This window comes from Lepisma saccharinum, chromosome 13 (assembly GCF_977018435.1).
Source record: "Lepisma saccharinum chromosome 13, izLepSacc3.1, whole genome shotgun sequence".
Lineage (NCBI taxonomy): Eukaryota > Metazoa > Arthropoda > Insecta > Zygentoma > Lepismatidae > Lepisma > Lepisma saccharinum.
In genome coordinates, this window is record NC_139241.1 from 66523433 (window position 1) to 66550731 (window position 27299).

At 37.5% G+C, this 27299-nt stretch overlaps 1 protein-coding gene across 2 annotated transcripts in view; it reads left to right on the forward strand.

The window, feature by feature from the left end:
- Positions 1–20571, forward strand: part of LOC145997389 (Ig-like and fibronectin type-III domain-containing protein 2) — a 430200-nt gene extending 409629 nt beyond the window's left edge. For both annotated transcript variants that reach the window (XM_083134380.1, XM_083134381.1), the window contains 9 exons: positions 2045–2291; positions 4397–4575; positions 5456–5587; positions 7836–7986; positions 8164–8310; positions 9855–9966; positions 12954–13153; positions 15420–15604; positions 16405–20571. In XM_083134380.1, coding sequence (XP_082990506.1) covers positions 2045–2291; positions 4397–4575; positions 5456–5587; positions 7836–7986; positions 8164–8310; positions 9855–9966; positions 12954–13153; positions 15420–15604; positions 16405–16590 — 1539 coding nt within the window. In that variant the 3' untranslated portion in view covers positions 16591–20571. The remainder of the gene's footprint in view (positions 1–2044; positions 2292–4396; positions 4576–5455; positions 5588–7835; positions 7987–8163; positions 8311–9854; positions 9967–12953; positions 13154–15419; positions 15605–16404) is intronic.
- Positions 20572–27299: the final 6728 nt, after the last annotated feature.

The window sequence follows — 27299 nt, forward strand, 5'->3', positions numbered from 1 at the left end:
ATGAGAACCTAATTTCCTGAAATGACAGACCAGACAGATCTTATGTTTATATATATTTACTTTGGATGTAGTGATGATAATAATAATAATACCATTGTTATTTTAATATATGTTTAGTAGTACTAGTAGGGGCCTTCCCGATGGCGTAGTGGTCATGTCGTCACCTTGTAATCAAGGGGTCCTGGGTTCAATACCTGGTGGAGGCACATAGTGGTTCGGATTCCACTTTAAGCTGTAGATCCAGTCCCGATTAGCCTTTCTGTGCATAAAGTGGACTTAAGCAACAAATCAAACAAACAAACAAGTAGTAGTAGTACTCATGGCTATTCATCTGTGTTGGCATTCCAACTTTTGACTGAAACCACTTGAAGCACAGTGTGTGTGTCAGAGGGAGAGGGGTGGAGGGGTGATGCTGGAGAATGTGACATTCCTGGTGAATTCATCACAATGTAGATAATCAGCTTTATCTGAGAAAACTGTAGAACACTAGATTTTTAATAAGTTATTTCATGTATAAACGAGTCTATTTTTGCTTCTCAAATATTTACATCAGAATTAATCAGTTTTCCTTGATTTTGTGTAACCGTCAGGATAATTCAGGCTTCAGAAAATGTTGTTATTAAATAAACTCTAAAGTTCATGTTTAATGATTTATTTTGCATTTTGTATCATTTCATGACAATGCATGGTAGGAAAATGTACCTCACACTATTCAAAAACATAAGAATGAGCATTACACCATGTAATCTAATGCTTCGTATTTCTGTGAAAAAGTAAATGTGGATGTGTATCCATAACATAGTATTACATGTAAAAGCTGAAGATTAAATCTAGGGCTGAGCTGATACCTACCGATACCGATGTATCTGTATCAGTCAGTATTGGTAAGTATCGGTTGAATTTTCATCACCGATACCAAGCATTTTGAGTGGCTAGAGTGGGCAAGAGAAACAACTCATTTGTCAAGATCTGTCCTTTTCAAAGGTTCGTTCAGCCTTCCGTTGGGGTCCTGCACAGGAATTCCATTTACATTTCTGAGAATGATGCAGTCTCCTGGGATGCAGATGACAAGATCAAAGGCAGGACTGAAGAGAAAGTGCTGCGCTAAAACGTGACATTGAAGGCATGTAACTGCCTTGTGGTCAATGGGATGTTGAAATAAAAGAAACCATTCATTGCCAATTCTTGCTTGCAAACTCGTGGGGGTAAGAACATTTCTAAAACCAATATTATTATCATGCTCTTTCCGGAGTTCTTGGGAAAGGGATGAATGTCGCTGTAGGAGGGAGGGTTGTGGATTTTCTTTTTGTGCTCTACCCTTCAGTGTGACTGCTGGCCGATACCGCAGTGACTTCTTTTTATTGCAAATGACAGAGAATAATGGACAGCAGGGCATGTATACAGAGCCTGGCCAAATGAGCATTAATAAATATATCTGCGTTTGTATGTATTTTTATGGCGTTTTCCTCTCTCTCCAGGTTAATCCAAACGACAGGAATGTTGTTTACATGAAATTGGGGATCATGAAATGAAGCAGGGACACTTATAATAATCCACATTTTCAGTGTAACTGCAACACTTTTTAAATGCTTGCAACATTTCAAAAACTTCTTCTTTTTGCATCATCTGGGGGTATAAAGAAGTTTACATAAAATGTTACAAGATAATGTAAAGTTCTATAATGCTGCATGAGAATAATTTGGAAGTTATTTAATGTCATTAATAGAATGTGATGTGATGAGTTTTATTCCTCAGTAACTAGCATTTGTTATTTTAAACTGGAATTGTACAAGTATCAGTATCGGTTGGAATTGGTCAGGGTATTAGCATCGGTATCGGCAAATGGTGGTATCAGCTCAGCTTTAGTTAAATCACATTGTTGCTACATTCCCATGTGTCATGCAAGTGTCCTTTTTTTAAATATTATCCTTGAAGAACCCAAGTAAATGTGGCAAAATATAGGATAACAACTTTATGTCTTGCCAATTTTGAGTATTGTGTTATAAAATTTAGTACATTAATGGAATTTTGTTTTATATTTCAGCCTCCGACGGTTCATCCAATCAACCTTGTAATGGAGGGTAGCAGTATGACTGTGTTATGCATAGCCATGGGAACCCCGATGCCCACGATCTCGCTCTACATCTCAGGCAGACTCGTGAGGCAAGAGACGACTAGACACATGGTCACAGTCATCCACAATGTGACCAGAGACATGGACCAGATATCTTGTTATGCTGACAATGGGTATGGCACCCCGATGCAGGCATCGAGGAAAATTACCATAAGCCGTAAGTGTGATCAGGTGTTGTTATGAATTATTGTTGTTTTTAAGTCCACTTTATGCATAGAATGGCTAATCAGGACTGGCCTGCAGTTTAAAGTGGGATCCGAACCAGTATGTGCCATTGGGGAGGCCCTAGCTGTTGTTACGATTCACAAATCTCATGTATATTCCAAAACATATAATTAAATATTTGTAAAGAAAGCTAGAGATTTCTATGACCAGGATAAGCATAGAAATCACTGTTGCCTCTACTAAATACCCCTCATCATCATTCATCATCCTTTGCCGTTTCCTGCCTCTTGCTTGGTCGGCATAGAAGTCAAGCCTCTCCATTTTTCCTGGTTTTTCACCACTCCTCTCTTTCCACGTTGTTCCAATCTTGTTCTCTTCTCCTAACACTCTCCGCTATCTGCTCTTTCCACCCACATATTGGTCTCCCTTCGACTTATTCCCACTCCTCATGCATTGTAAGCTCTTACTGGTACATCTTTCTGCATCCATCCTCTTCATGTATCCGACCCATCTCATCTGTGCCTGATCTATCCTGTCCTGAAGCTTCACCACACCCACTGTCTGTTGAAACTCCTCATTCCTTAGGCTATCCCTTCTAGTCTTCCCCAATATACTTCTTAGAAATTTCATCTCCACTGCCTGTTTCTTTTGTCTCTCTCTGTCATTGTCCAAGTCTCTGTTCTGTATGTAATTATTGGCACATAGTATCTGTTATATATTACCTTCTTGCATTTCATCCCTGTTCCATATTAATCTTGGAACGCTTTGATATAGTCATGCTTGGGACAAATGTCATTCTCGTATTTTGTTAATTTCTAGTATTGACATGCAAGTAGCATGTAATAAAAACAAATTTGTGTCGAATGCACACCCTGCCAAAACATAACTCTTTTGTCTCCAAGTTGAGGTATTAAGGTACAGTTCCCTGTGCATGTAGCACCGTGCCATGAAGGCACTTTTAGAGGATGTGCCATTTTGGAGGTGATGAGATCAGCACCATGCTCTGGACTCCTTTACTCCCCATGTATCCATCATTTCAGACTGGGTAAGCGCCAGAGCTGCTTTATGTGTGAACAAGGCAGAAAAAAATTCTGAACTTAGATCACTCACTCCAGGAATCTAACCCGAGACTCCTGCATGACAGTCAGATGCACTATCGACTTGGCTACTATGGCTCCTGAGGTATTAAGACAAAATTGAAATAATTATTGAAGCTTCTCTAATAATGATCAACTCAGGATATTCTGTCATTTCAGTCCCTGAAGAAGAGAGTGATGTTCGCTCTCAAAAGCTTGGAAGCACAACTGGAAATGACCTTGTTTATATATCGAGAGAATCTCTTGCCTCATAAGACAAAATTGTCAGGTGACAAAGTTTCAAGGCACATTTGACATTACAGTGGAACATTGATTTTACATTTTTCAGGGGACTAAGTTGAAAAAAGTTAAAATGCTGGAAAATGTAAAATCGGGGAAAATTTTATAGAATTTTGCTCTATTGGAACCATGAATATTGAATGTATAATATGGAAAAATTTAAAACGGGGGGACATAAAATAGGGGGTGCACTGCATTTATTTCCAGTGCTCTTTTTTCCAAGGGAAAGAGATTTGAGTACTTCTAATGAATCAGCTTACTATGGTGGCACATATGATAATCCAGTGGGAAAAAGCTACTAAAATTACTGTTACAATAATTTATGATCGTGTTTTTTATACATTTTAATCTGTATTTTATTTTCAGCATTATTGTTTTTATTAATCTGTTTTATGTTTAATTATAATGCATTACTATGTATTATATTGACTACAATTATTACGAGTATACAGAAGATTGTTAATGGTGTTTGTAATAAAGTAACTGTAAATACATGTAATGAATGAAAGGAAGGATGAGCAATATAAAGAATGTGTATCCACCTCAAGATTCAACAACCAGCCAGCCTTCTCCAAAACACACTGTCGGTATCCACACTAAGTCACAATATCCACTTGATCAACTGCTTCCAGATAGCGATCATTTGCCCTGAACATTGTAGACAATCTTCCTATTATTGCCAGTGTACGTGAGAATATTAACAATCTTTACTCCATTACAGATGTACCTCATATCACAGCATCAGCAATCACAATGGCATATCTTGGAGATACAGTCGTGCTGGAGTGCCAAGTGGATGCTCATCCAAAGCCCAACATGATGTTCTGGAGGGACCACAATGGACGGGTGCCGGTCATCCAGGGAGGAAAGTACGACATTCAGTCAGGTCCTGTAAGAGATGTGAGTATGAAGATAAAGTGCCTCCTAGGGTAATTTTAGGTTTCAAAGGGGTGGGGAGCACTTCATTACTGTTGACTTTAAAGTTATGACAATTTAGTCTTGGTTTTCAGCATCTAGATCTGGCGGCATGACCCATCTCAATAATCCACCGAATGTTCGTATAAAATGGAAAGTAAATGATTACCGGATATTATGTTGTCATCGTGTCAGCCATGGTGCTATAAAAAAGTAGCTGGGGAGGTAAGATGGGGTGGAACGATGTAGCCAATATAACAGTATAACGTCTCGTGCAAAATATACACTCATGGAAAAAGTTGGTGTATGTGTGCCGGAGCCAAGTGAAGGCATTGTAGTGGGGCAGGAAGGGTTGGCACCCCAGTTCACAGCCAAACAAATGCCTGAAAAGCCAGATCTGGCTCCCAACAGAGCTAAGTTGGCACTAGTGTCTGCAGCTGCTGTGGAGGGAAGAACCTTGCGGAAACCCTTCCTTATGCCCTAAGTCACTATAATTTGTCGGAAGAAACCTCACAGATGCAATCAAATGTCATGTTGGTTGCAAGCATACAGGTTTCAAAATGAACTTTTTTAAACACTTGTAGTGTTGAAACGGCAAATCAATAACAAAAATGGTACTGAGACAAGTTGTTTGTTTTGATGTCCTTTATTCACTTCTGTGATCTGTGGGTGCCATTTTAACGACACTTCATGTATATTTTTTTAAATGGATGGATCCCTATGTTTACTGTTACGATGCCAATTTATCAGTAGCCTGTAATTAAATTCATCCGTATTTTTTTGTTGTGCCAAAATGAGTGAGAACCCTACTTGTGTATAATCATTCTGGATTAATAGATAATAGTAAATTATTTATTTTTTCTAGGAGCCAGTAAAGTATGTGATGCACCTCACCATTAACAAGATAACCGAAGAGGATGGAGGAGATTATTACTGCCATGCTGAAAATGCATTTGGAAGCTCTACGCAGCCTGTGGCTGTAAAGATACGACCAATGGTAATACATTATTTAATCCACATTAGACAGCAAGGCATTTGTAATACAGTGTGTGGGATCGTGTTTTGATCAATTTGGTTTATTTTAGCTGCCTTTTCTGCCACTCTTGGTAAATCACGAAGATGATGATGAGTGATGAAATTGATGAAGGGACGCTCACAGAGAACACCCATGCCCAGGCTGGGTTTTGAGGTGTGAGGCACCTGCCCCTGTGGCAGAGTGGTTAGCACATCGCACTACGATGCCAGGGGTCTCGGGTTCGAATCCTGGCCTGGGCATGGATATTTGTGAGTGTCCATTCATCAATTTCATCATATCATCACACTTATTGGATTTGATGCGTATTAGTCACAATTTTAAATATTAAAAAATATTTATATTAAGAACACAATAAAAATAGCATATAAAAGCTATTTTACTTACGTATTTGTGTGTCTACTCCTTGAGTTAGCTACGTTTCGGAGAAGCGACTTCTTTAGGCGTTCTTTAAGCATGCAATACTGCCATGCCGCGTCGTTATATCACACAAGGAAAGGTTGGACGGGTAGGATTGGGGAAAAAAATATCAGATAAAACTATGTCCCTTTCACCCTGCATTTCCTTAAAACTTGTCATGTTCACTATAAATTCCCTTAAAATTCATTAAAAGCAGTAAAAACAAGTTAAAAATCCAAGAACTGTGCTCTCTTACGTCTGCATGTTAATCAGCTGATGTTCCGCTATATAACGACGCAGCATGACAGTATTGCATGCTTAAAGAACGCCTGAAGAAGGGGGCAGTAACTTCCCCGAAACATAGCTAACCCAAGGAGTAGACTCACAAATACGTAAGTAAATAGCTTTTATATATTTTTATTGTGTTCTCAATATAAATATTTTTTAATATCATCACTCATCCCCATCTTCGCAAATTAGCCAAAAGTGGCACAAAAGACAAAGTAAAATAAAGCAAATCAAATCACAAATCGAGGTGTGAGGCAGTAAGTGAAATCATACCTCGGTGGGGGGGGGGGATGACGACATGGATCCCCTGTACGTAACAGGCAAGGGAACTCCCCATAATCAAGCATCCTGTAAGGTGGGTAATATAAATTGAGTGGTGATCATTTGATGACCTGGAGTCCTACAACTAGTAAAAAAAACTTTAAAGGAACTGCGCTTTGAGTCTGTCGAAAAAGCATTCACTGTGCATTCGTTACCAACAGACCAAGACAGCATGATGCACACTTTCGAAAAAAATGGCCCAGTGTGAGTGACACGCAAGTGAGAAGTGACACATGCAGCTTGCCATGTCACCAGTATGAAAGGTTAATTTCTAAGTGATAAGTGTCTCTTGTCGCTTTAAATTGAAAGCTTCCTAAATGACTAATGGGAAAACTTTCAATTTCCGACAGTTGTGCCCATTGGGACTTTGATCAGCATTTCATAAACAACATATCAAAATTTCAGCCAATTCTATGGTTAAATAATATATATTAATATTCTATCTCAACCAATGTGTTAATATCTTAAAGCCAAACGGATACTTTCATTTGCCACAGTCTCATGTAGTTTAAATCTTCGCAGATAACAATGAGGGCCGTATTCTGAAAATTTGGCCTGGTTTACCACAATTTCTTATTTATTGTATGTTTTCTATACACCCCATGTGCATTAATTAGGTGTAATACAAATGTGCAGACATGCAAGTAAAAAAAAAACAGATTTCTGACAATAGGAATCTCCCTTTTTTACCTAAAATTGGGCCTCAATTTCTTTGCACCAAGGGAAATTTTCCTTCATGTAGCAACAATGCCTCTGCCAAGCGTGGCACAGAAAGCAGGAAGAAACAACCAGTTTTCTTCTGCCAACACTGTTTGCTGTGGTGGAATTGACCCCGCAGGCCACATGTTTTTAAATAGCCACTCGCTTCAGCTCCCTTGCCATCCTCACGTACAATCAGGGAGGAAACCCAGTTGTCAGAAAGATGCGATGGAGAACGATCAGTGGTGTACATAAACCAGTCTTGAAGTTCTAAATTATTTACTTAAATTCTGGTTTATAAGCTTGTTTTAAGAGTTAACATAATACATAATGAGCAAAGCTAAATGCATTTAAATACATGAAAAAAAAAGTTTATTTACGGGGGGTAAATGCAGTAATGTGGAGAATATGTCATTGATAACATTAATATTACAACTCTGCTTGTAGTGTCTGTAATTTGCTTCAATCAGAAATTTAGTAAAATAATATTCTCTTCACATTTCAGGTAGTGACTATGAACGTTACCCAGTGCTGCATAGAACAGAATGTCACTTCAACTTGCATGGGTGCATGCTCTTCATATTTCGACTTTGATTCTGTAGTCGATAAACCAGAATGCATAGAAGACTTGGACAAGCTGATGAAGTGTGCTGCAGGTGAGTCATTCTCTAACAATCACATCGTCAGTGAAAAAATACATGACAAACCATGTAGGTGAATTTTGCATATTTACAAACTTAGTTTTGTGTGTGGTTTCTGTATTAAAAGTATGCGTGTTGTAAGTTCAGAGCAGGATGTAAGCTATGGTTATAACTTCTCTATTCTCTCCACAGATGGCTCTGATCACAGAGGGTGCTGCCACCAGCTGGGTGTCCCCAAACGCTGCCTGGATTGGTGTCGGGGTGAACCTCTTCAAAACAGTGGAGTCTGTGTCCTCTCATACATGAAGCAGATTATGTCCTGTTTCCATGAAGGACAAGGTAATGGATATACAGTGCATTTCCAATCTAATGTTTCCAAGTCTTTCACTTTTACATAGTTAATGCTTTTATGTTCTGGTTATTTTCTGCATTTAATAATTTCCAAACTAACATTTTATCTACATCTAATGTTGCTCAAGAATTGTCCCTAAGGAAGACTTTGTTGCCTCAGACATTTTACGTTTTTAAAATTTTTCTTGCTTTATGTAAAAATTATAATTGAATATCTTCATTTTGAAAGGTTCTTACATTCTTTATTTGTGTCTTTTAATTTACAAATGTTATGTTTTTTAGTTATTTCTTTTCACTCATACAATGATAGCTTATTGTTACATAATATATTTGTATCTTTCAGTTTACAAATGTTTACATCTTTTATTAAACAGGTTTATTATATTTATTTTTGCTTATAAAATAATGAGGTTCTTACATACTTTATTTGTGTCTTTGAGTTTACAAATGTTTACATCGTTTATTTCTTTTCACTCACACAATAATAAGTTATTGAATAGATAAAAATATTAAAAATAAGTCAAACTTTATTGCTATAGAAGTGATCGGTGAGTTTGGGCAAACCTTCTTTTTTTAACTTGGTTTCATGGTAATGTAATCACCTCTTTATAAACATTGAAAATGCTCTGGGGAACAAATAATTTTGAATTAACTGTACTTATTTTCATGGCATCATACATATCACTAGAGAATTATACTTTTGAGAGGGTTTGTTCCATTATGCATGTTCTTTCTTTATGTTAGTTCTTTTCTGTGAATATTTAGAAAAGTAATCATTTCATAACTGTTAATCTGATGCAGTTATTTTTGTACATTATTTATGCTACTCTCTCTTCAAGAGGACCTTACTAAGGGTGGCTACAAGATCCGAATAAGGGATATCTGGATTTCAAATTATCCAATATCCATTTTGGATGCAATGGATAATCTGTATATCAGAGTATCTAGATAATCTGAATATCCTGATTGATTGATTTGTTGTTTTAAGTCTACTTTATGCACAATAAGGCTAATCGGGACTGGACCTACAGTTTAAAGTGAAATCCGAACCACTAAGTGCCTCCTCCGGGAATCGAACCCGGGACCCCTTGATTACAAGGCGACAATACTACCACTACACCATCAGGGAGGCCCTGTGAATATCCTGAGAATTTGTAAATCCAGATAGTATGGATATCCAGATAATCCAAATATCCAGATAATTCGGATTTTCATATAGAACAGATTTGATAAAGGATTTGTAAAAAATCCGTAGTGAAATAGGAAAGTGACGAATAAAAAAATATGTGGATAGCCCATAAAACGGATAAACGATAGAACTGTCTGGATAATGCACACATTCGGATATCTGGATAATATTGACAATTATTTGGATATTTGGATATAATGTAATAATTATTCAGATATAACTATCCAGGTAATCAGTTTGTCCAAATTATCCAGACAATTTGGATATCTGTATAATCCAGATAAACTTTTATCCAGATTTGGCCATCCTTATGTTTTAGTTATCATGTTTCTCTCTGTTTCAGAACATTTGCCAGGACCTCCACAGAATGTGAAAGTGGAAGAAGTCAGCTCACATGCAGTCAGGATCTTGTGGGACCCTCCTGTGAAGAATCCAAATACTGTGGAATATTACAGGTATGCAAGTCATTAAACGAAAGTCCTGGAAAACTAAACAAATTAGCTTTCACAGCAGAACGACACTTTTGCACAAATGCGTTTATCGGAATAGGCACCTTTCCGTGCAGCGTGTCAAGAAATCAATCGTTTGTTTTTTTCATGTCACATTTATAGTTTTGTATAATAGCATATTTGCATCACTATTGTTGAATCCAGTGCACAAAGGGTAAGGGGATGCTATCACAGAGTTAAGGAAATTTATGTAAAGCATCCCCCCAGCAGGATAATTGGTGCAAGCATCCTCCTCCACTGTTGCAATGTTGATCCCATCTAGGAATTTCCACTTTGACACTGGTCAAAATGCACTCAAATATTTTCCTTTTTAAAAAAGCCTCTGTTGTTTTCTACTGAGTATATTTCTCATCATGTGGCAGTTGGAAGCAGGTGTATATGAGTCACTTATTAATCTGGATAAAGATTATTAAAAATAATATCACTAAATGTGTTTAATTCTGTGTATACAGTATCTTATGGGTAGTGAAAAGCTACATTTTTAGCTCAACGTTTTTGTTACTTGAACATAATTTTTCCATTTTTTATTTAGTTTAATATGTTATTCTTCAGCTTTCTTGTTACTGTTCATGTTCTTTGTACAGTTATCATAAGTAATATGTTCATATAAAATGGAAGTGTCACTTCAGAAAGCAGCCCATGTAAATTCTAAGCTTCCGTTCGATACCAGGCTCTCTAAGTTTCCCATTTACTTGTATAGGAAATTCAACCCCTTGTCCTCACCACCTGAGTAATTTTCAACACTTTGAGTTAGTTCCATGATGAAGTGGTAAGCATAGTAAGCTGTGAAACTGGTGGTCCTATGTTTGAATCTTGGTGATGCATGAATGTTATGTTGTGTTTTGTAACTGTCGTCTGCAGGAACTCAATTTTTTTAAACCGTTTCTTTGTAAATGTAATATGTGTCTTTAAAACTTGAATGTGTATGTTTCATTGATGTACAATACTTGATAATGCTTCTATCTACAGGGTGGCTCAAAAAGTCACTTAACACCCTCGGTACAAGGCCACTGCAGCGTGCAATGTGGAAATGGTGATGAACAATCGTTGCAAGGCCAAGGGGGAAACACATTGACGCCACCTGCATGGTCGGCAGCCATCTTTAAGTCCGCCATCTTAATTCAACTTCAGAATTTTAAATAGGAAGGGGGTGATATGATATATCAAATCAGGCTAGAATTTCACGAGAAATGCAATGGTGAAGGTTTTCTTGACGTGTCTTTAACCAGTAAAAAGTTATGACTGAATTCTTGTACCAATTTGCTCCTTTACGAGGTGTTAGAAAAATGCCTTAAAATTTGTTTAGCGCATTGGTAATGCATCGAGATCAAAGTGACGTCTAGGGAGAGAAGTTCGCATGCCATTGCACAAGATTTTAATCGGATACATCCACGAAGATCTACGCATTATGAATGGTTGTCGTGAATAATTACAGTGTGACGCTTCCATTAAATGAAAAGTCCTTCACAGTGAGAAGGCTAATGTTTATGTTCATAAGGAAGTTCATAAACAGAATATTCGATGCTTTTTATCTGATAACCCATTTTCGACAGATCAAAGCTGAATGGTTAGTGCTGGTAATTTAATGGTGTGTCGTACTGTGTGGAACACGATTGGTAATTTTCCATCAATGGAACCTTAAATGCTTAGGGCTACTTGGATTTGTTAAATAAATAGGTTTTTCATCCTTGCTTATGGAAGAAGGTACTTTTTACAGAGTTTTTTTTCAATAGGGAGGAACACCAGAACACTATGGGAATGCTGTGAAGTAGTTTCTGTCCAAAGTTAGTTATCAGATGACAAGGGTCGCATATTCTGTTTATGAACATAAACATTAGCCTTGTCACTGTGAAGGACTTTTAATTCAATGGAAGCGTAACAATGTAAATTGTTCGCGACAACCATTCATAATGCGCAGCTTTTCGTGGATGTATCCAATTAAAATCTTGTGCAATGGCATGCGAACTTCTCTCCCTAGACATCACTTGGATCTCGATGCATTACCGATGCACTAAACAAATTGTAAGGCATTTTTCTAACACCTCGAAAAGGAGCACATTGGTACAAGAATTCAGTCATAACTTTTTACTGGTTAAAGATGCCTCGAAAAAACCTTCACCATTGCATTTCTCGTGAAATTCTAGCCTGATTTGATATATCATATCACCCCCTTCCTATTTAAAATTCTGAAGTTGAATTCAAGATGGCGGGTTCGATCCCCGGCCGGTTCAAATCCGGGAACTTTTCTAACGGTGGAAGCGGCCCCGGCGCACACCCAGCGTCGAATAACATGGGTACCTGGGGGAAACCCTGGGGGGTAAAGGCGGTCAGGGGCGTGATGCTGATCACATCACCCCCACTCACGACCGGATCAAGAAATTGTGGGGCGTTACCCCCACACCCCCTATACGCCTTCATGGCGTGATGCTATGCACAGGGGAACACTTTACTTTTTACATCAAGATGGCCGCCGACCACGTGGGTGGCGTCAATGTGGTTCCCCCTTGGCTTGGCAACGATTGGTCATCACCATTTCCATGTTGCGCACTGCAGTGGCCTTGTACCGGATGTGTTAAGTGACTTTTTGAGCCACCCTGTATAATACGTTGTGTTAACACTTTGTTAGTTAACATTGACATTTCTGTGGTAAAAAGAAGTTATTGTTGTGACTGATAAAGTAAATTTACTTGATTTATTTGTGTGTTCTCTCCTTTTTTAAGATCCAGATTTTTACTAATATAATTAATTCACAGAAGTTCATCTTGCCATTACTGAATTGTGAACACTGTTTATTCACAATACAGATATTACAAAACAGTGATATGCAAGCAGTTTGTTCCATCATCATTCAGAAATTCATACTTTCTCATTCTAAAATAACCAGAATGAAGATGAAGAAGGCATAGAAATAAGCAATATTATTTTGTTTTCAGAGTATTCTGGCGGCCAATAGGAACAAGCAGCCCTCTCAAGAATGATACAAACACCACAAGCATAGTGATAACAGGACTCAAGGCAAATGTGATGTATGAGTGTGTCATTAAGTCAGTTAATTCTCAGGGTCCAAGTGTATTAACGAACTCCATTCACTTCAACACTGGTGGAAAATATGTCACCTCAGCAGCTAGCATGAGTAAGTACTGATTGCTGTATAGTACTAATTTTTTTTCGCTGTTTTGAAGTAACAAGTTATTTTTTCAAGTAGCAGTAAATGAACTAACTAGGTAATGAGTAACTGCAACTCTGTTGCTCTTTTCAGGTAGCAAGTAATGAGTTACTCAATCAAGTAATGGTACTGTAACTAGTTACTTTGTTAAATGAGTAACTGTAACTTGGTTACTTTTTCAGATAGCAAGTAATGAGTTACTTTAATTTAAGAACCTGTAACTAGTTACTTTTCTAAATGAGTAATTGCAACTCACAGTAACCAGTAACAAAATTAACTGGTACTTTTTTTGTATTTTTCAACAGAATGATCGAAATTGCAATTTGCTAAAAAAAAAAATAGTAGAAATAGGATTTTAATCTTGATTCATGAGAACCCTTCATTGCAAGGTGACTTGCGTTACCAATATGCTATTGGGGATGCTTAAGTTTTATCTTGGCTAAAATAAAGTAACTGAAAATGAGTTTTCTTTTGGGCAAAGTAACAGTAACTCTTACTTTTAAAAGCTTACTAAACCCTGATTTCTTTTAACTTAAAACTGGATTTGGTTTTTCACTTTTTCTGTCTTGAAGATTGCCTTGAACTACCAAAACTACCCTTGTTAGTAGTAGCTGAACAGTAGCGTACGCAGGATTTCATCAAGGGGGGGGGGGTTATATCTAAAACTTTTTCCAAATTCACATTATCATTGTTTTATTATACTTTAATTAATTAATAATATTCATAATTAATTAATAATACTGATAATTAATTAGTTTAATTACTACTAATAATACTACTAATGCAGCTGCTGTTACTACTAATATCACTACTATTTTTAAGTAGTAGAGATCTACATAAATATATTTATGAAAGCAATAGGACAAAATTATTTTCTAGTCATTCGATTGTTAACAAAATTCTTGGAGGTTTTTGGTTTCTTTGTTATGAAATAATTGTCTAGTCAATGGTTATATATTTATGATAGTCCATAAAAACAATCAAATATATTAAATTAATTGAAATAATCAAAATATGACACTCGGCCAAGGAGCCGCAGCATGGAGCCGCGCTTGTCTAGTCTGACAACCTCGCGGGAGATCCCCGGAATTAGTTGGAATTTATCCAGCCTTGTCCCCGCACCCAGCATCATATCAATGGGTACCTGAGAGCAACCCTGGGGGGATAAATGCTGCCGGAGCATGGTGCTGATCACATCACCCGCAAAATGGCATAGCTTGAGAATGTGTGGAGTGCCACCACACCACTACTTGTGCTTTCATGACACGGTGCTATATGCATGAGGGAATTTACGTTACCTTTACCTATGGGAACTCACCCAGGATGATGATGAGGCAGGAGAATACATGCTGCTAAATTCCACTCCACTGAGTGTATGTTTTTGTTCAAAAGTAAGTTTATAGACATTCCAAACATTTATCACTTCTAGGTGATTCACAAAGCACTTCTTCAACATTATTGAACTTTGCGGCCACTTAGATTGTTTAGACATATCGACGGATCCCAAACTACACTGTAAAGATTTATGAGAAACATGCCAATACCGCTCTCAAAATCTACTATGCACGGGCACTATAATTCACACCTGGTTGTCTCGTTGTCCTTACCAGCAAAACATTTCACAATAGTTAAGCTTATTGTAGTTCGAATTCAGAAATTCAAGTGTACCGTGCAAACAATGGGAAGGTGGACTGGTGATCGTGTGTTCTTGTAGGCCTAGCATTTGTCTACATTAGCAGCTTACAACGAACCAAGAACTTTATTTAGTTAAAGCTCATTGTTCACAGAACAAAAATGCATGTTCTTTGAACATTGTTGCAGCTGATGTACAAAACAACTTTTTTCTTTTAAATCATAGTTGCCCTCATATTTAATTTTCAAGAATTTGTGTTTATTTTCAAAGCATTCACTATTAAAGATGCGTGTGATTGAAATGTTGTGCTTTTCTCCATGCTGCATGGGAATAATAATTCAAATTATTATTATTATTATTAGTATTGTGAATATTATTATTATTAGTAGTATTTTTATTTTTATTACTGTTGCAGATCTTTAATTGTGATAAATTGGCCTTTTTAACTTTTTTCTACAGCTTTTTCCATAATATTTCAAAAGCTCAAGGGGGGGGGTTAAACCCGGTAACCCCCCCTTGCGTATGCCACTGCTGAATAATGACACCATTTTTATTATCTAATGTTCTTCTAGAAGCAATGAATCTTGCATAATATTTCAGGTAGTAGCAGTTCCCACGTAGGCGTCGCTGTTGGAGTGGTGCTAGCACTTGTCATCATGGCTGCAGTGATTATAGCAGCTGTGTGGTTCGTGCGTACGAGAAGGATGCTGGGAATAAAGTCATCCGGGGGAGTAGCCTTCGAAAATCCCAGTTATCTTCGAGAAGTTAACATGGACCATATTCAGGTAAGTCAATGGATTGTATTCCTGCGTATCTCTTGAGAATTTCAACTGTTACAAACTATCTTGTAAGCTATTGATACTTCATTATTGCAATCAGTAACACAGATGCACACAGTTTCTGATGTGCACACTATATACGTGTTCCATCGTAATTCAAGTTGAATCAAACCTATGGTACTTAGTAGATGAGTTGATCTCACATAGAGAAGATCCCAGTTTAATTGTGCATAAAGGTTTATCTTTGAGTGAGTGATCCATATCTCATCACAGCACAGAAAACTTTTTTTACCTAACACCTGTCTTTATGTATTCGTGATGAAATTTGTGTAACGTTGGACAATCAGGTGACTATACTACATCATCTTAAATCATTCAGAACCTCTGCTCTTAATCATTCACAAACTGTGCTCTTCATCGTTGACAATTTCTGTACTCGATTGTTGGTGATATCTATCTGTATATGATTGTTCAGACTTTCGGCATTTTATTGCTTGTATATCTGTTCTACATTAACACAGCAAAACAAGCAACTTTCATAGAACAGTACTATGCTTGCATGTGTTTAACTTCATGCTAAACGAGTGAATGTAAGAAAGTGCTAGAATGCCTGCGTATATGCACAGTCAGTTCTCAAATTCTGGATGCACCTCGTAATTTCAATCCTTCTGTAGTTTTAGAACATAACACATAGTTCTAGCATTATAGTTTTATCACACATGGAAAACAATCTAACTCGGAACTTGTAGCATATCAAAGTAGCACAAGAAACAACAGATCTCAGTTTAATTTATCTTCTGTTTCAGGTTCCGAGTGGTCCAAGTGAGCAACCAGTGCCAAATGGAACTGCAAATGGTGTCGGCAGCCAAGCGCAAGGATGGAAACAGGAAAGTCTACATGTTCCGGCCACCGCAACAGAGGTTGCGCCGTCGCTCTACGAGGAACTGAAGCTAGGTCAGGATGGTGTAGGATTTCGCCGACTCAAACCGTAATGGGAGCGTGTGATAGATGCGTGACTCTTCGTATAAAGTGACTGCAAGTGTTTTTATTAGTGCACTATTTTTATTATGATGGGCATTCTGAATAGTCCAAATGTGAACTCCCCAGGAAATGTATAAGTGAAAGTGATAAACATTCTTTTTTTGTAGTTACATCTAATGTAAAACAAAAGAAGGGGAAAAAGTAATGTACTTTTTTCATTGCATTCCAAAACTACGCTTGAGGCATCTTGGAAATAGTTATAGTTTCTAAGAGTGTTTCTATCTGGAAATGCTCTGGGTATATGCAGCTGAGTTTTCACACAGATATTGTGTTAAATGTTTTCACAGAGCAAGATAGACATAATGAAACCTCTACGTATAAGTGTACACACATATTGTTTTTAGCTAACTCTGCAGTGCATTAGTGTTGCCACATAAAGCCTTGTCTTTCCTATGAAATAAGATTCTAGAAACCGCAAAATAAAAAATGAACAAATAACTAAAAATTAATAATGGTTATTGGGGTTGTTTTTAACTAATACATGCATAACTCATTATTGCAAAATATGAAGATGTTTTTACACATTGAATTCCTTTGTAAGGCAATAAATTAATATGCTAGAACAAATTATATATTAAAATCCATACAGGGACAGTGAAAAAGGAAAGATAAAATGAGAAATTATCTTTTTTATATATTATAATAATTTTAAGCTGGACGCTGTTATAAAAATTCTAACATTTGTGTGTTCTTATTTTGCAGGGTCTGAAGGTATCGAAATTGACCAATTTTAATGTGATTATTTTTCCATTGTTATTCTCAGATTTCATACATGTAGTATATTTTTTCATGCACTAAAGTGCATGCAGATATGAAAGCATTTCATGGGTGAAATAAAATAGTATTCTCATACCAACAATCCATCACACCTTCACAGAGAAAGGAGGTAGAATTTATACACCAGGCTGGGGGCATCAACACTTTAAAATCCTACTCTATTAATGTCAATGTTGTTTACACTTGGACTTGGCTTATTCTGAAATGCTTCCTCTATGCCTTGGTGTTATTTATAAAGACGCTAGAGTGGCTGGACCATTGGCATGAAATATTTGCTGTTTTTAAAAATAATGCTTCGATTTATTTTCAATAAGCCCATGGAGAGGATGGAAAAAAATCCTTAGAGCATTGAAAGTGTGAAAAAACATGTAAACTGAAAATCAATGGTTTCTTTTTAATAAAAAGTTTTGTATAAGGCAGTTTTGTGGTACTGTCTCACCTACTAGATTTTGCCTCACATGATACTTGATACCGTACTTATCGGTATACTTTTGTTCCCACAAAGCATTGCACAGAGGAGGTACGTAAGCTAAAAAGGTGGACAAGCTATTTGAAGAACGTTGTGAGAGAATAGTTACTGCTGTTATTAAAAGAAAAGTATGGGCTATAAATTGGCTCAATAAAATATATGGTAATCATAGTGTACTCAACAAGCTGTTAATGAATTTGGGTATGTACTCGTGTATGCATGTACTTGAGTTTGCAGGATTCATTCATTAAAAAAAAAATGTTGTTCAACTAAATATGTCAAACATTTAATACACTGGTAATAATAAGAATTTTCATTATCGGCTAATCACATTTGTCATGTACAAATCTCATCGCTTTGGATAAATATCTAAGTATTAATGAACACAAATGAACATAATCTCTGTTCTTTTTCTGTAATCGAACAGCTAACAAAAACAACCAACACTCTGAAACCACAGACAAAAAACTTTCCCTTGCCAAAGTCACAGATTATCTTCACATGATCAAACTTTCACTTTGATTGGCTGTTCCACAGAATATAGCGGAGAAAGCCAGTTGCAATTAGAACATGGGCTAATCTTCAAAACAAGCTAGGTAGCCAGTCCAGCTCCAACTAGGGCATTCCTACTGGAAATCCAGTTCTGTGTGATTCGACCTTAGGTAGCTTAATTCCAATTTAGTTAGGCATGTACTTACTTTTCAGTTACTCAAGTTTTCGCCACAAAAGATTAAAGTAGAAATAAATGACAACACAAAGTGCCCTGTCACTGCTTCTTATTCAGGCTCACGACTGACTGTTCAGTGTATGTTCCCAGAATTTTCGATGTAGGAAGGTTAAAGTGATAATTCTAAGATTGTCATCCAAAGCCATGAATCAAGTGTTCTACAATTTAATGGAATGTTAAGGGAAATTTTAGGTGTGGATAAAATACTTAAACTCATAAGATACTTATTTATGATTCTGAGAAAAATTCTTGTGTACTCGTAATTGGGTGGATTCCATGTGGGGATGGTTGGATCGGATTCTTTGAAGATGTGATGTCTGATGATAGTTGCATGATCTGCTCCTGAATTCTAGGTTCTGATATCTAATACTGGATTCTGGGTTCTGACACCTGGTTGCAGATTCTGGGTTCTGACACTTGGCCATGGACTCTGGATTCCAACACCTGGTGGTGGACTCTGGGTTCCGACACCTGGTCTTGGATTCTGGGTTCTTACACCTGGTTGCAGATTCTGGGTTCCCACACTTGGCCATGGACTCTGGGTTCCAACACCTGGTGGTGGACTCTGGGTTCCAACACCTGGTCTTGGAGTCTGGGTTCCGACACCTGGTCTTGGAGTCTGGGTTCCGACACCTGGTCTTGGATTCTGGGTTCCGACACCTGGTCTTGGATTCTGGGTTCCGACACCTGGTTGTGGATTTGAGATTTGGAAATGTAATTTTGCTTTCAAATACTAGATTTCAGAATTTGGATATTGGATCCACGATTTAATTCTGCTGGATTCAGATACAAACTCCTGTCTCTACTCCAGAACGTCATCATTACCTTACTTGAATGTTAAATGAATATTAAAAAATATTCTGATTAATTTAATGTATTTTGAATATTATATTTGTCAGTCAACAGCCAACAGTGATGTCTAACAAAAGTGCAATATTAATTATTATTTGGGTTCCAACAAGACTTTGATGAAAATCTGTTTGACAGCAATAATATGTAAGTTTGAAGCATACCTGTGAAAGAACAATCTTTATATTATAGCTATTAGCAATGAAATACTAAAAAACATCACAAGTGTTGGTAAGAATTTTCAAAAGAAATCTGCATTCTATAGTGTTGAAAGTTTTGTCAAACATTTCCATGATTGACAAGCATTGTAGGGAACTATAGATATGTCAGAAAATGATATTGGCTTATAAGTATATGCTTGTGCTTACGTTGACATTGATTTTCTAGTCAATTCAAAGGGTATTGTTCCACAATGATAGCATAATTATCACTAAAAGTATTAATGAGAAATTACACACATATAATTAGATGATGCAAATATGACAGTCTGTCATCAGTAATTAAGATAATGGCAAAATATGTGGCAAAAGTGGATTTTGTTAAAAAGCAAAAGCTATTATATAGGTGATTTGGGGAGGGGGAAACTGGTGAATTTGCAATGCTATTTGTATCAGTAGTGAAAAAAAGTACCAGTTGAGGTACCTTGCAACGTCATGCAACACTTTTGCAGAATATAAATCAACTGAAAGTTCTAAAAATTTTACGAATATTTTACCTTGTGTTGAAAAACATTAATTTTGTGATTGACAGGCATTTTAATCAACATATTGATACACTGAAAATTGGTATCATAGTTTCTTCAGTTATTGAAGTTTCGTCATCACTTCTAATTTCAATATCTTTGGTATTTTGATATATGGTTTAATATTTCTTGTATATCAGTGTGTCATTATTTTCTAGATAATACCAGGCAGCCCTAAAATGTAAAACATTTTGTCATTTATTGCTATTGTTTGTCATTATGTAAAATACTAGAGTATGTGGGACAGCTATGGAATGTGACCTGGACAAAATTCAGTGCATACTGCTAATGTAAAAAACATTCCAACATAAAACCAGCTTTAAATTGTAAACACATCTATTTCACTTGACATTGTTCATAAATTTTTTCCACTAAATGTCACACTAATGCACTAACAATTTTAATAGCAAAGATATCTGTTGCAAATTCACAAACGAGGAAAGATATTCTCCGCATTAAGAAGATTGTAGTAATTTTTATAAACTGAAATGTATGTTGTTGTAATAACATATCTTTTCCATGCAGAATGTGTGCCTTCACCACAGCAAAAAATAAATAAATAAAAAATAATACTTAATACAGTCAGTATAACTCTATGTCTCTGATTTCTGTAGTAATTTTATGCACTACAGATTTCAGTGTGCAACAACTATTTGCTGTTTGGAAACTTATCTTTTGTACAATGTAGAATATTTAAAGAAAAATGTAAAAAATGTAAAAATCAAGAAAAAACAATAAAGTTGTTAAAAAATGACTAAATCCATTTCCGCCCTTGTTCCCTTTCCTGTATAGTTAGTTGGTTTAATTATAGAATTAATAATGTTAATAAATATAGTGCTTTTGTGTGCAGCAAATGAACATTTTTAATTCACTGAATGTTAAGTGTGATTGTGTGTTTCTCAACATCTGAAAATGGCCGACCACCATCATGGAGTGGTTAGCACACTGTGCCGCGATGCTAGGAGTCCTGGGTTTGAATCACATCCTGGTCATGGGTGTTCTTTGTGAGCATCCCTTCACTAATTACATCATATCCTTGCCGGCCCTCGTGGCGGAGTGATTAACATATCATGCTACGATGCCTGGGTTCAAATCCTGGCCTAGGCATGGATGTTTGTGAGTGTCCATTAATCAATTTCATCACATCATCACTCAAAAGTGGCACACAAAATGCGAAGTAAAATAAAGCAAATCAATGCAATCTAATCAACGTCTGTAAAGAACGCGAGATAAATTTTGCTGGTGCTGTTTATCCCTGTAAATGTACAAGAATATTCAGTGATTTACCACACCCTCCAAACACCACCCACTATCCATCAAATTTTTCGTCCCACCTTTGCAATTGTGCTTTACAATAGCATTTTTAAATAAAGAGAAACTTACGTACTTCCTTTTACCTGAAACTGTCCTTTGTTGTTGTTCTATTAACCCTCCTGTGGCACGACCTTGTAAAAACAATTGTACAGGTGACAGGGGTAACTTTTTCCTTTGTGCCCCCCCTTCCTTTCAATCCTCCTTCACTTTCTTTTACATCTATTCACAAGAGCATAAAAATACAACTTGGAAATTCATTTCCAAATGAACAACCTCTTATTCATATCTTTTACGTATGTGTGTGTATGTTTTCTGAAATCTGGAAAAGTCCTAATAATGTATTCACTTCATAAGTGTCTATTACATAACAGAAAGCATCATTGGGTATTCAATATCAGACGAATATTCCATGGGAATATTTCTGGCAGTTCGTGGATGTGAGTTCAGCTCGCAAAGACAAATGGTGTTGGTTTGACCCACGTTAATGTCATTGGTGTTTCCTTTGTGTTTGTTTCTCTATCACAGAATATTTCTTTTCCATAGTTTCAGTGTCCTATTTTTTTACAGACTTATCTAGGATTTGTTTAAAATTACGGATCATGAGAAATATACGATTAAAGGCAAGGCAAAGGTAATAGTCCAGAAAAGACAAATTGAAACTTATAGTTAGTTGAAAAGACAATTGGTCATTGTTTATTACAATTATAGAAATAACTTGATCGAAATACTTGGTTTTCTATTACATACATTTTTGTAATTCTTTTTGTGCACCTTTCATTCCTACTTGAACAGGTAGACTATAAATAAAAACTCGGCATGATTTCCTTCAATTCATTATTACAGTATATATCTTCCATGATTCTCGTGGCTTATAATGCATAGAATTAACAATTACGGATTTTTCTTTGTTGTTCTTGTATATTGATTTAACAAATCTAGTCACCTTATAATTCCATTAAACAAGACTGGTTGGAATGATTTCTTCATAGGCATGGACGTCCAGAAGGGAGGTTGCCACGCCACCTGGAAATTAAAGTCAATCAAAAACATATTTCACGCATATAATTTCATTTCAGTCACAGTAATATATGTTAATTATTGCAAGGGCGTTGCAGGAACATGATAACTTCAAACTGAAGAATTTTTTTAAAGGGAGTAATACTATTTTGGGGAAATTCTTCCTCATTGCCATTGTCCCTCCTCCCTTGGAAAAATACCTTGCTTGTCCATGTATCGGTGGCGTTAAAAATTTAATTAAATGTCCATATATCACCGTTGACAAGCACACACAATATGCTGATTGTGAAGAGAACAACAACACGCGTAAGTAATACTTTTAAAAGAGAACAATCTAGCCAGAATTGGTGTAGCATAATTCTAATACAACTGACAACACTGGATCTGTCTGGCAAAGGTGATGTGCGGATAAGTCGAACGCAATGTACAGCGCAGCGAAGGAAGTTCTCCTTCCCTCTTGAAATGGGCCCAAGACCAATGCGCTAGCCGATTGCACTGAGTCACCTGCAAGGAACACTGAATACAGCACAAAACGAAGCTGTCTGTTGTATGGGGGAGGTGGGTCAGACAAATCCGCAAAGCAGAAAAACCAATTGCTTGAAATTATTCGTAACCCATTCGACACATAACATTCAAACTCAAACACATAGCCTCAAGGGAGGCTATCTAAACATCGCCCTCCGAGTTGCATGAAACTTTGGAGGTGTATAGAGGGGTCCATAGGAAGAAATACGTGTTTTTTTGTTTCGGCTAAAAAACTGTTTTAGGGGGCAAAGCCCCTCTCAAATGACAAGATGAGGACAAATTGAAGTGGGGATCTGACCCCTGTGTCCCTCTCAGATTTCCATGAAACTTGGCAGGTGTATAGAGGGGCCCAAAGGAATAAATAAGTGTTTTTGTGTTTCAGTTAAAGAAAAAACTGTTTTAGGGCACCCCCTCCCCCCCCCAAATGTCAAGATGAGAAATTGAAGTGGGGATCTGACCCCGAAACCACGTAAATATGGCATAGGAAGAAACAGGGGGCACAGGGCCCCTCTATATACCTGCCAAATTTCATGGAAATCGGAAGGGAACACAGGGGTCAGGTCCCCACGTCAATTTGTCCTAATGTTGACATTTGAAGCGGGTTTCGCCCCCTAAAACAGTTTTTTAGCCGAAACAAAAAAACACTCATATCTTCCTTTGGGCCCCTGTATACACCTGCCAAGTTTCATGGAAATCGGAGGGGGACACTTAGATAACCTCCCTTGTAAGAGGAGTCACAATACAAAATAGTACATCTCAATACAGAAATACTATTTACGTAATTCATATTTCAACTTACATCAAATGAACAATTTACGTACTATAGCTCTCTCGGTCTCTCTCTCTCTCTTGAGCCAAAACAGCATTCTTGTATTGTGTTACTCTTACCAATGTTTAATGTGCATGATTGATTGATTGATTTAGTTTATTTTACTTCTCTTCTTTGTCGCTTTTGGCTAATCGCGAATATGGGGATGATCGATGTTACGATTAAATTGATGAACGATCCACACAAAGATTGTACACTCGCCTCACTTAGTACTCCGGCAGTTTGTTTCTTTATACAGCATATTTGCAGAAGATACAATTCAACATACAAGTGTATAAAACAAACTTATTACTAACTTCGTTGACCCTGTACAAGCCCATGCCGAGATTTGAACCACCCCACGGATCCCTGACGCCATAGGGCGTTGTGCTGTAGAGCGACCACAAACAAAAAAGATTCGGCCAAAAGTCCCCGCGCACCTCCCCCTTCGCCCGTTCGTCTAGGGTCATAAGGAAGCATGATCCACTCTGTCCCTCCCCTCCAAGCGGGGGCGATCATACAGACTAACAACTAGAGTACGTGGAAACAGGACTGCAGGCTCTTTTCCATGTGGTTCCACTATAACCACCCCGTCACGGAAGTCGGCTTTAATGTACTGCACATTCCCATTATTCATAGTTGCATTACAGCATTCGTGTAAAAAAAACTCCTAACCGGATCGGAGCGTGCTGTCAAAAGCACCACTCTCCGGAGCGGAGTACTGCTGTATCACGGTCCACTCCGGATCGGAGCGTGCGACTCAAAAAGTCGAACCCCACCGCTCCGGAGCGGAGCGTGTCTCTCAAGACGTCGAACCACTCCGCTCCGGATCGGAGTGCTGTCGTATCACGCTCCGCTCCGGAGCGCTCCTTTAGTACGCTCCGCACTCCGCTCCGAAACCCTGGTTTTCAGACTTTTGAGATACTTTTTTATTTTAACAATTGCATTTGTAATTTGAAGTAAAATTTTTGTAACCTGTTATGCTAACATTTAATATTTCCACTTAACAATGTACCACGTTTATGAATTTTAGCATTTGGGGCATTAAATACTATATGTAACAAACTGTTTTACCTAATTATTTCCCTGTACATTTTGTATGGAACTAAGAACAGATAGTTATTACAGAATCTCCATTGCTTGTTGTATTAAAAGAACAATAAACATAATCTTACCTTAACAATCCAAAACTCTAATTTAACCTAGATTGGTTTCGATAAGTAAATATTTTTTTTATCAATACGCCTATGCTTATTGAGGATGGCTCTGAGATGTTATGTAAGTGTAGTGTCTACAGTAGTTATTTAGTGTGGTATTCTAGGTTATTAAATTTATGGGTTGTTAATGTAAGACCATGTTTATTAATTTATTTAAAAATGAAATAGAATAAAAGACTTAATTGAATTGTAATTTGATTTCTGTACTTATAGTGCCTGCCTAATGACTAGTCCCCCAAGCATGTATAGCTCAGATATTTGAGCAGACTTCCCTCTCTCTTTATAATCCTCTCCCCCCCCTTCCGTTTTGGCACCCAATCGCCGTCACTGCATATGCTGATCGCGGGCCCAACTAGCGGCTGACATAGCCTACTTTTTACTACCTGTCCACTAATCGTCTTCGGTGGTGTGTGCCTCGATGAGTCCTTCCTTCCTTCTTCTTTGAGTGGCACACACCGCCTATAAGCGATTTCTTGCCAGGGTTCCTACTTGTTTTGTTATGTGAAAGTTTGTTTACATGTCAATTGTCTGTTTGTTTATGTTATGATGTTGTGTTTTCGTGCAAAGTTGTACAGTATCCACATGACATCAGACCGTGGTTCGTGGAGTAAAGTCGAAAGGGACATCGGAAATGGAATGCCCACACGTTGTAACTGTTTGTATAGAGTATTTCGATGTTGTTGTCGAATTGGACATTGTAAAAACAAATGAGTGGTTGATTGAATAGGTTCTCCACACGGACAGGAAGTTGCAGGCACGGTATATGAGCTGGGATTTATAACTACGTGACCTGTACGCATTCGCATGGTAAACACTAAAACTGCACGGGGGAGGTTAATTTGTTGAAACCAAGGACGTTTATTGCCGACTTGTGCATACCATCTATATGTATTGGTGTTGAGAAGTTGCTGAGTGCACCAATCTTCCCATTGTTGTTCGATTTTGATTTTTACCCGTGGGAGGAGGTCAGTGTACGGCAGGCGCATCGGGGTAACAGTTTCTTTCGTTCTTGCTTGTTTAGCCATGACGTCCACGCGATCTTGATATTGATTGAGGTCGCTGTGGGCACGAATGTATGTGAAGGTCGCTGACAGACCCTGCTGTTGAAGTTCTAACATGATGCGGAGAATTAGATAAGGAAAGACCGTTAATTTATATGCTGCCCGACCTGTTCGTGCTAACGTTTGTAGTACGCTCAATGCGTCCGTAAGGATTAATGATTGCTCGATTCGGAATTGCAGGGCGAATTGTAATGCTTTATATATAGCGTAGCATTCCGCCGAGAATATCGACATATGGGAGGGAGAATTGTCGGGTGATATTATGAGATGGTACGTAAAATGCACATCCCACACCGTCTGCAGACTTCGATCCGTCCGTATAAATAAAGGTTGATGTGGGCCACAAATCTCTATAATTTTCATGTCGGCCATGATCTGCATATTGTATCTCTACTCGGGGTTCTGTGGGAATATGCAATTGATATATAAGCGGGTCCGGATGGGTAAAAGTTTGTTAGTAAGCGTCTGGGTCAATATTATAACATTGTAAGAAAAAAAAACGTTTAGTGGGGGGAGGGGGGGTCGGGAGGCCAAACCATTGTCGTTGTATCGCAAATATTGTATTAAACGGATGATCGTGTCGCGCCCATGATTTAAACAAATATTGCACAGTGAGTTTGATGCGTCTGTGTGACAGAGAAGATTCATTACTTTCTAAATATACGCTAACATTGGGACTAGACGGCATGAGTCCTAGACATGTACGTAATGCTCGTCGTTGTAAGACGTCGATAGACGTAAGAAGTTTTGTATTTGCACCACCATAAGCTGGTGCTGCATAATCAAATAATGCACGAAAACAATTTTTATAGAATAATAGCATTGTATGGGGGTGTCCTCCCCACTTGGTCGTGGAGATGCAGCGGAGTAAGTTAACAATTTTTAGACCCTTTTCCTTGAGATATTGTATGTGCCTTGTCCAAGTCAGTTGCCTATCAAAGTATACGCCCAGGTATTTGACATTGTCGACTACTGGAACGTGTTGGATTTCTGTGATATTGTTAGGGTAACTGCTCTTTTTTCTTGAGTTAAAAATTATGATTTTGAATTTCGGAATGGAGATATTGAGTCCTAAAGTATCTAAGTGATCTGTAAGTATTGGAACTGTTTTCTTTAGAGCGAGTAAGCCTTGCGTGGCGTCTGGGGTGCATTTA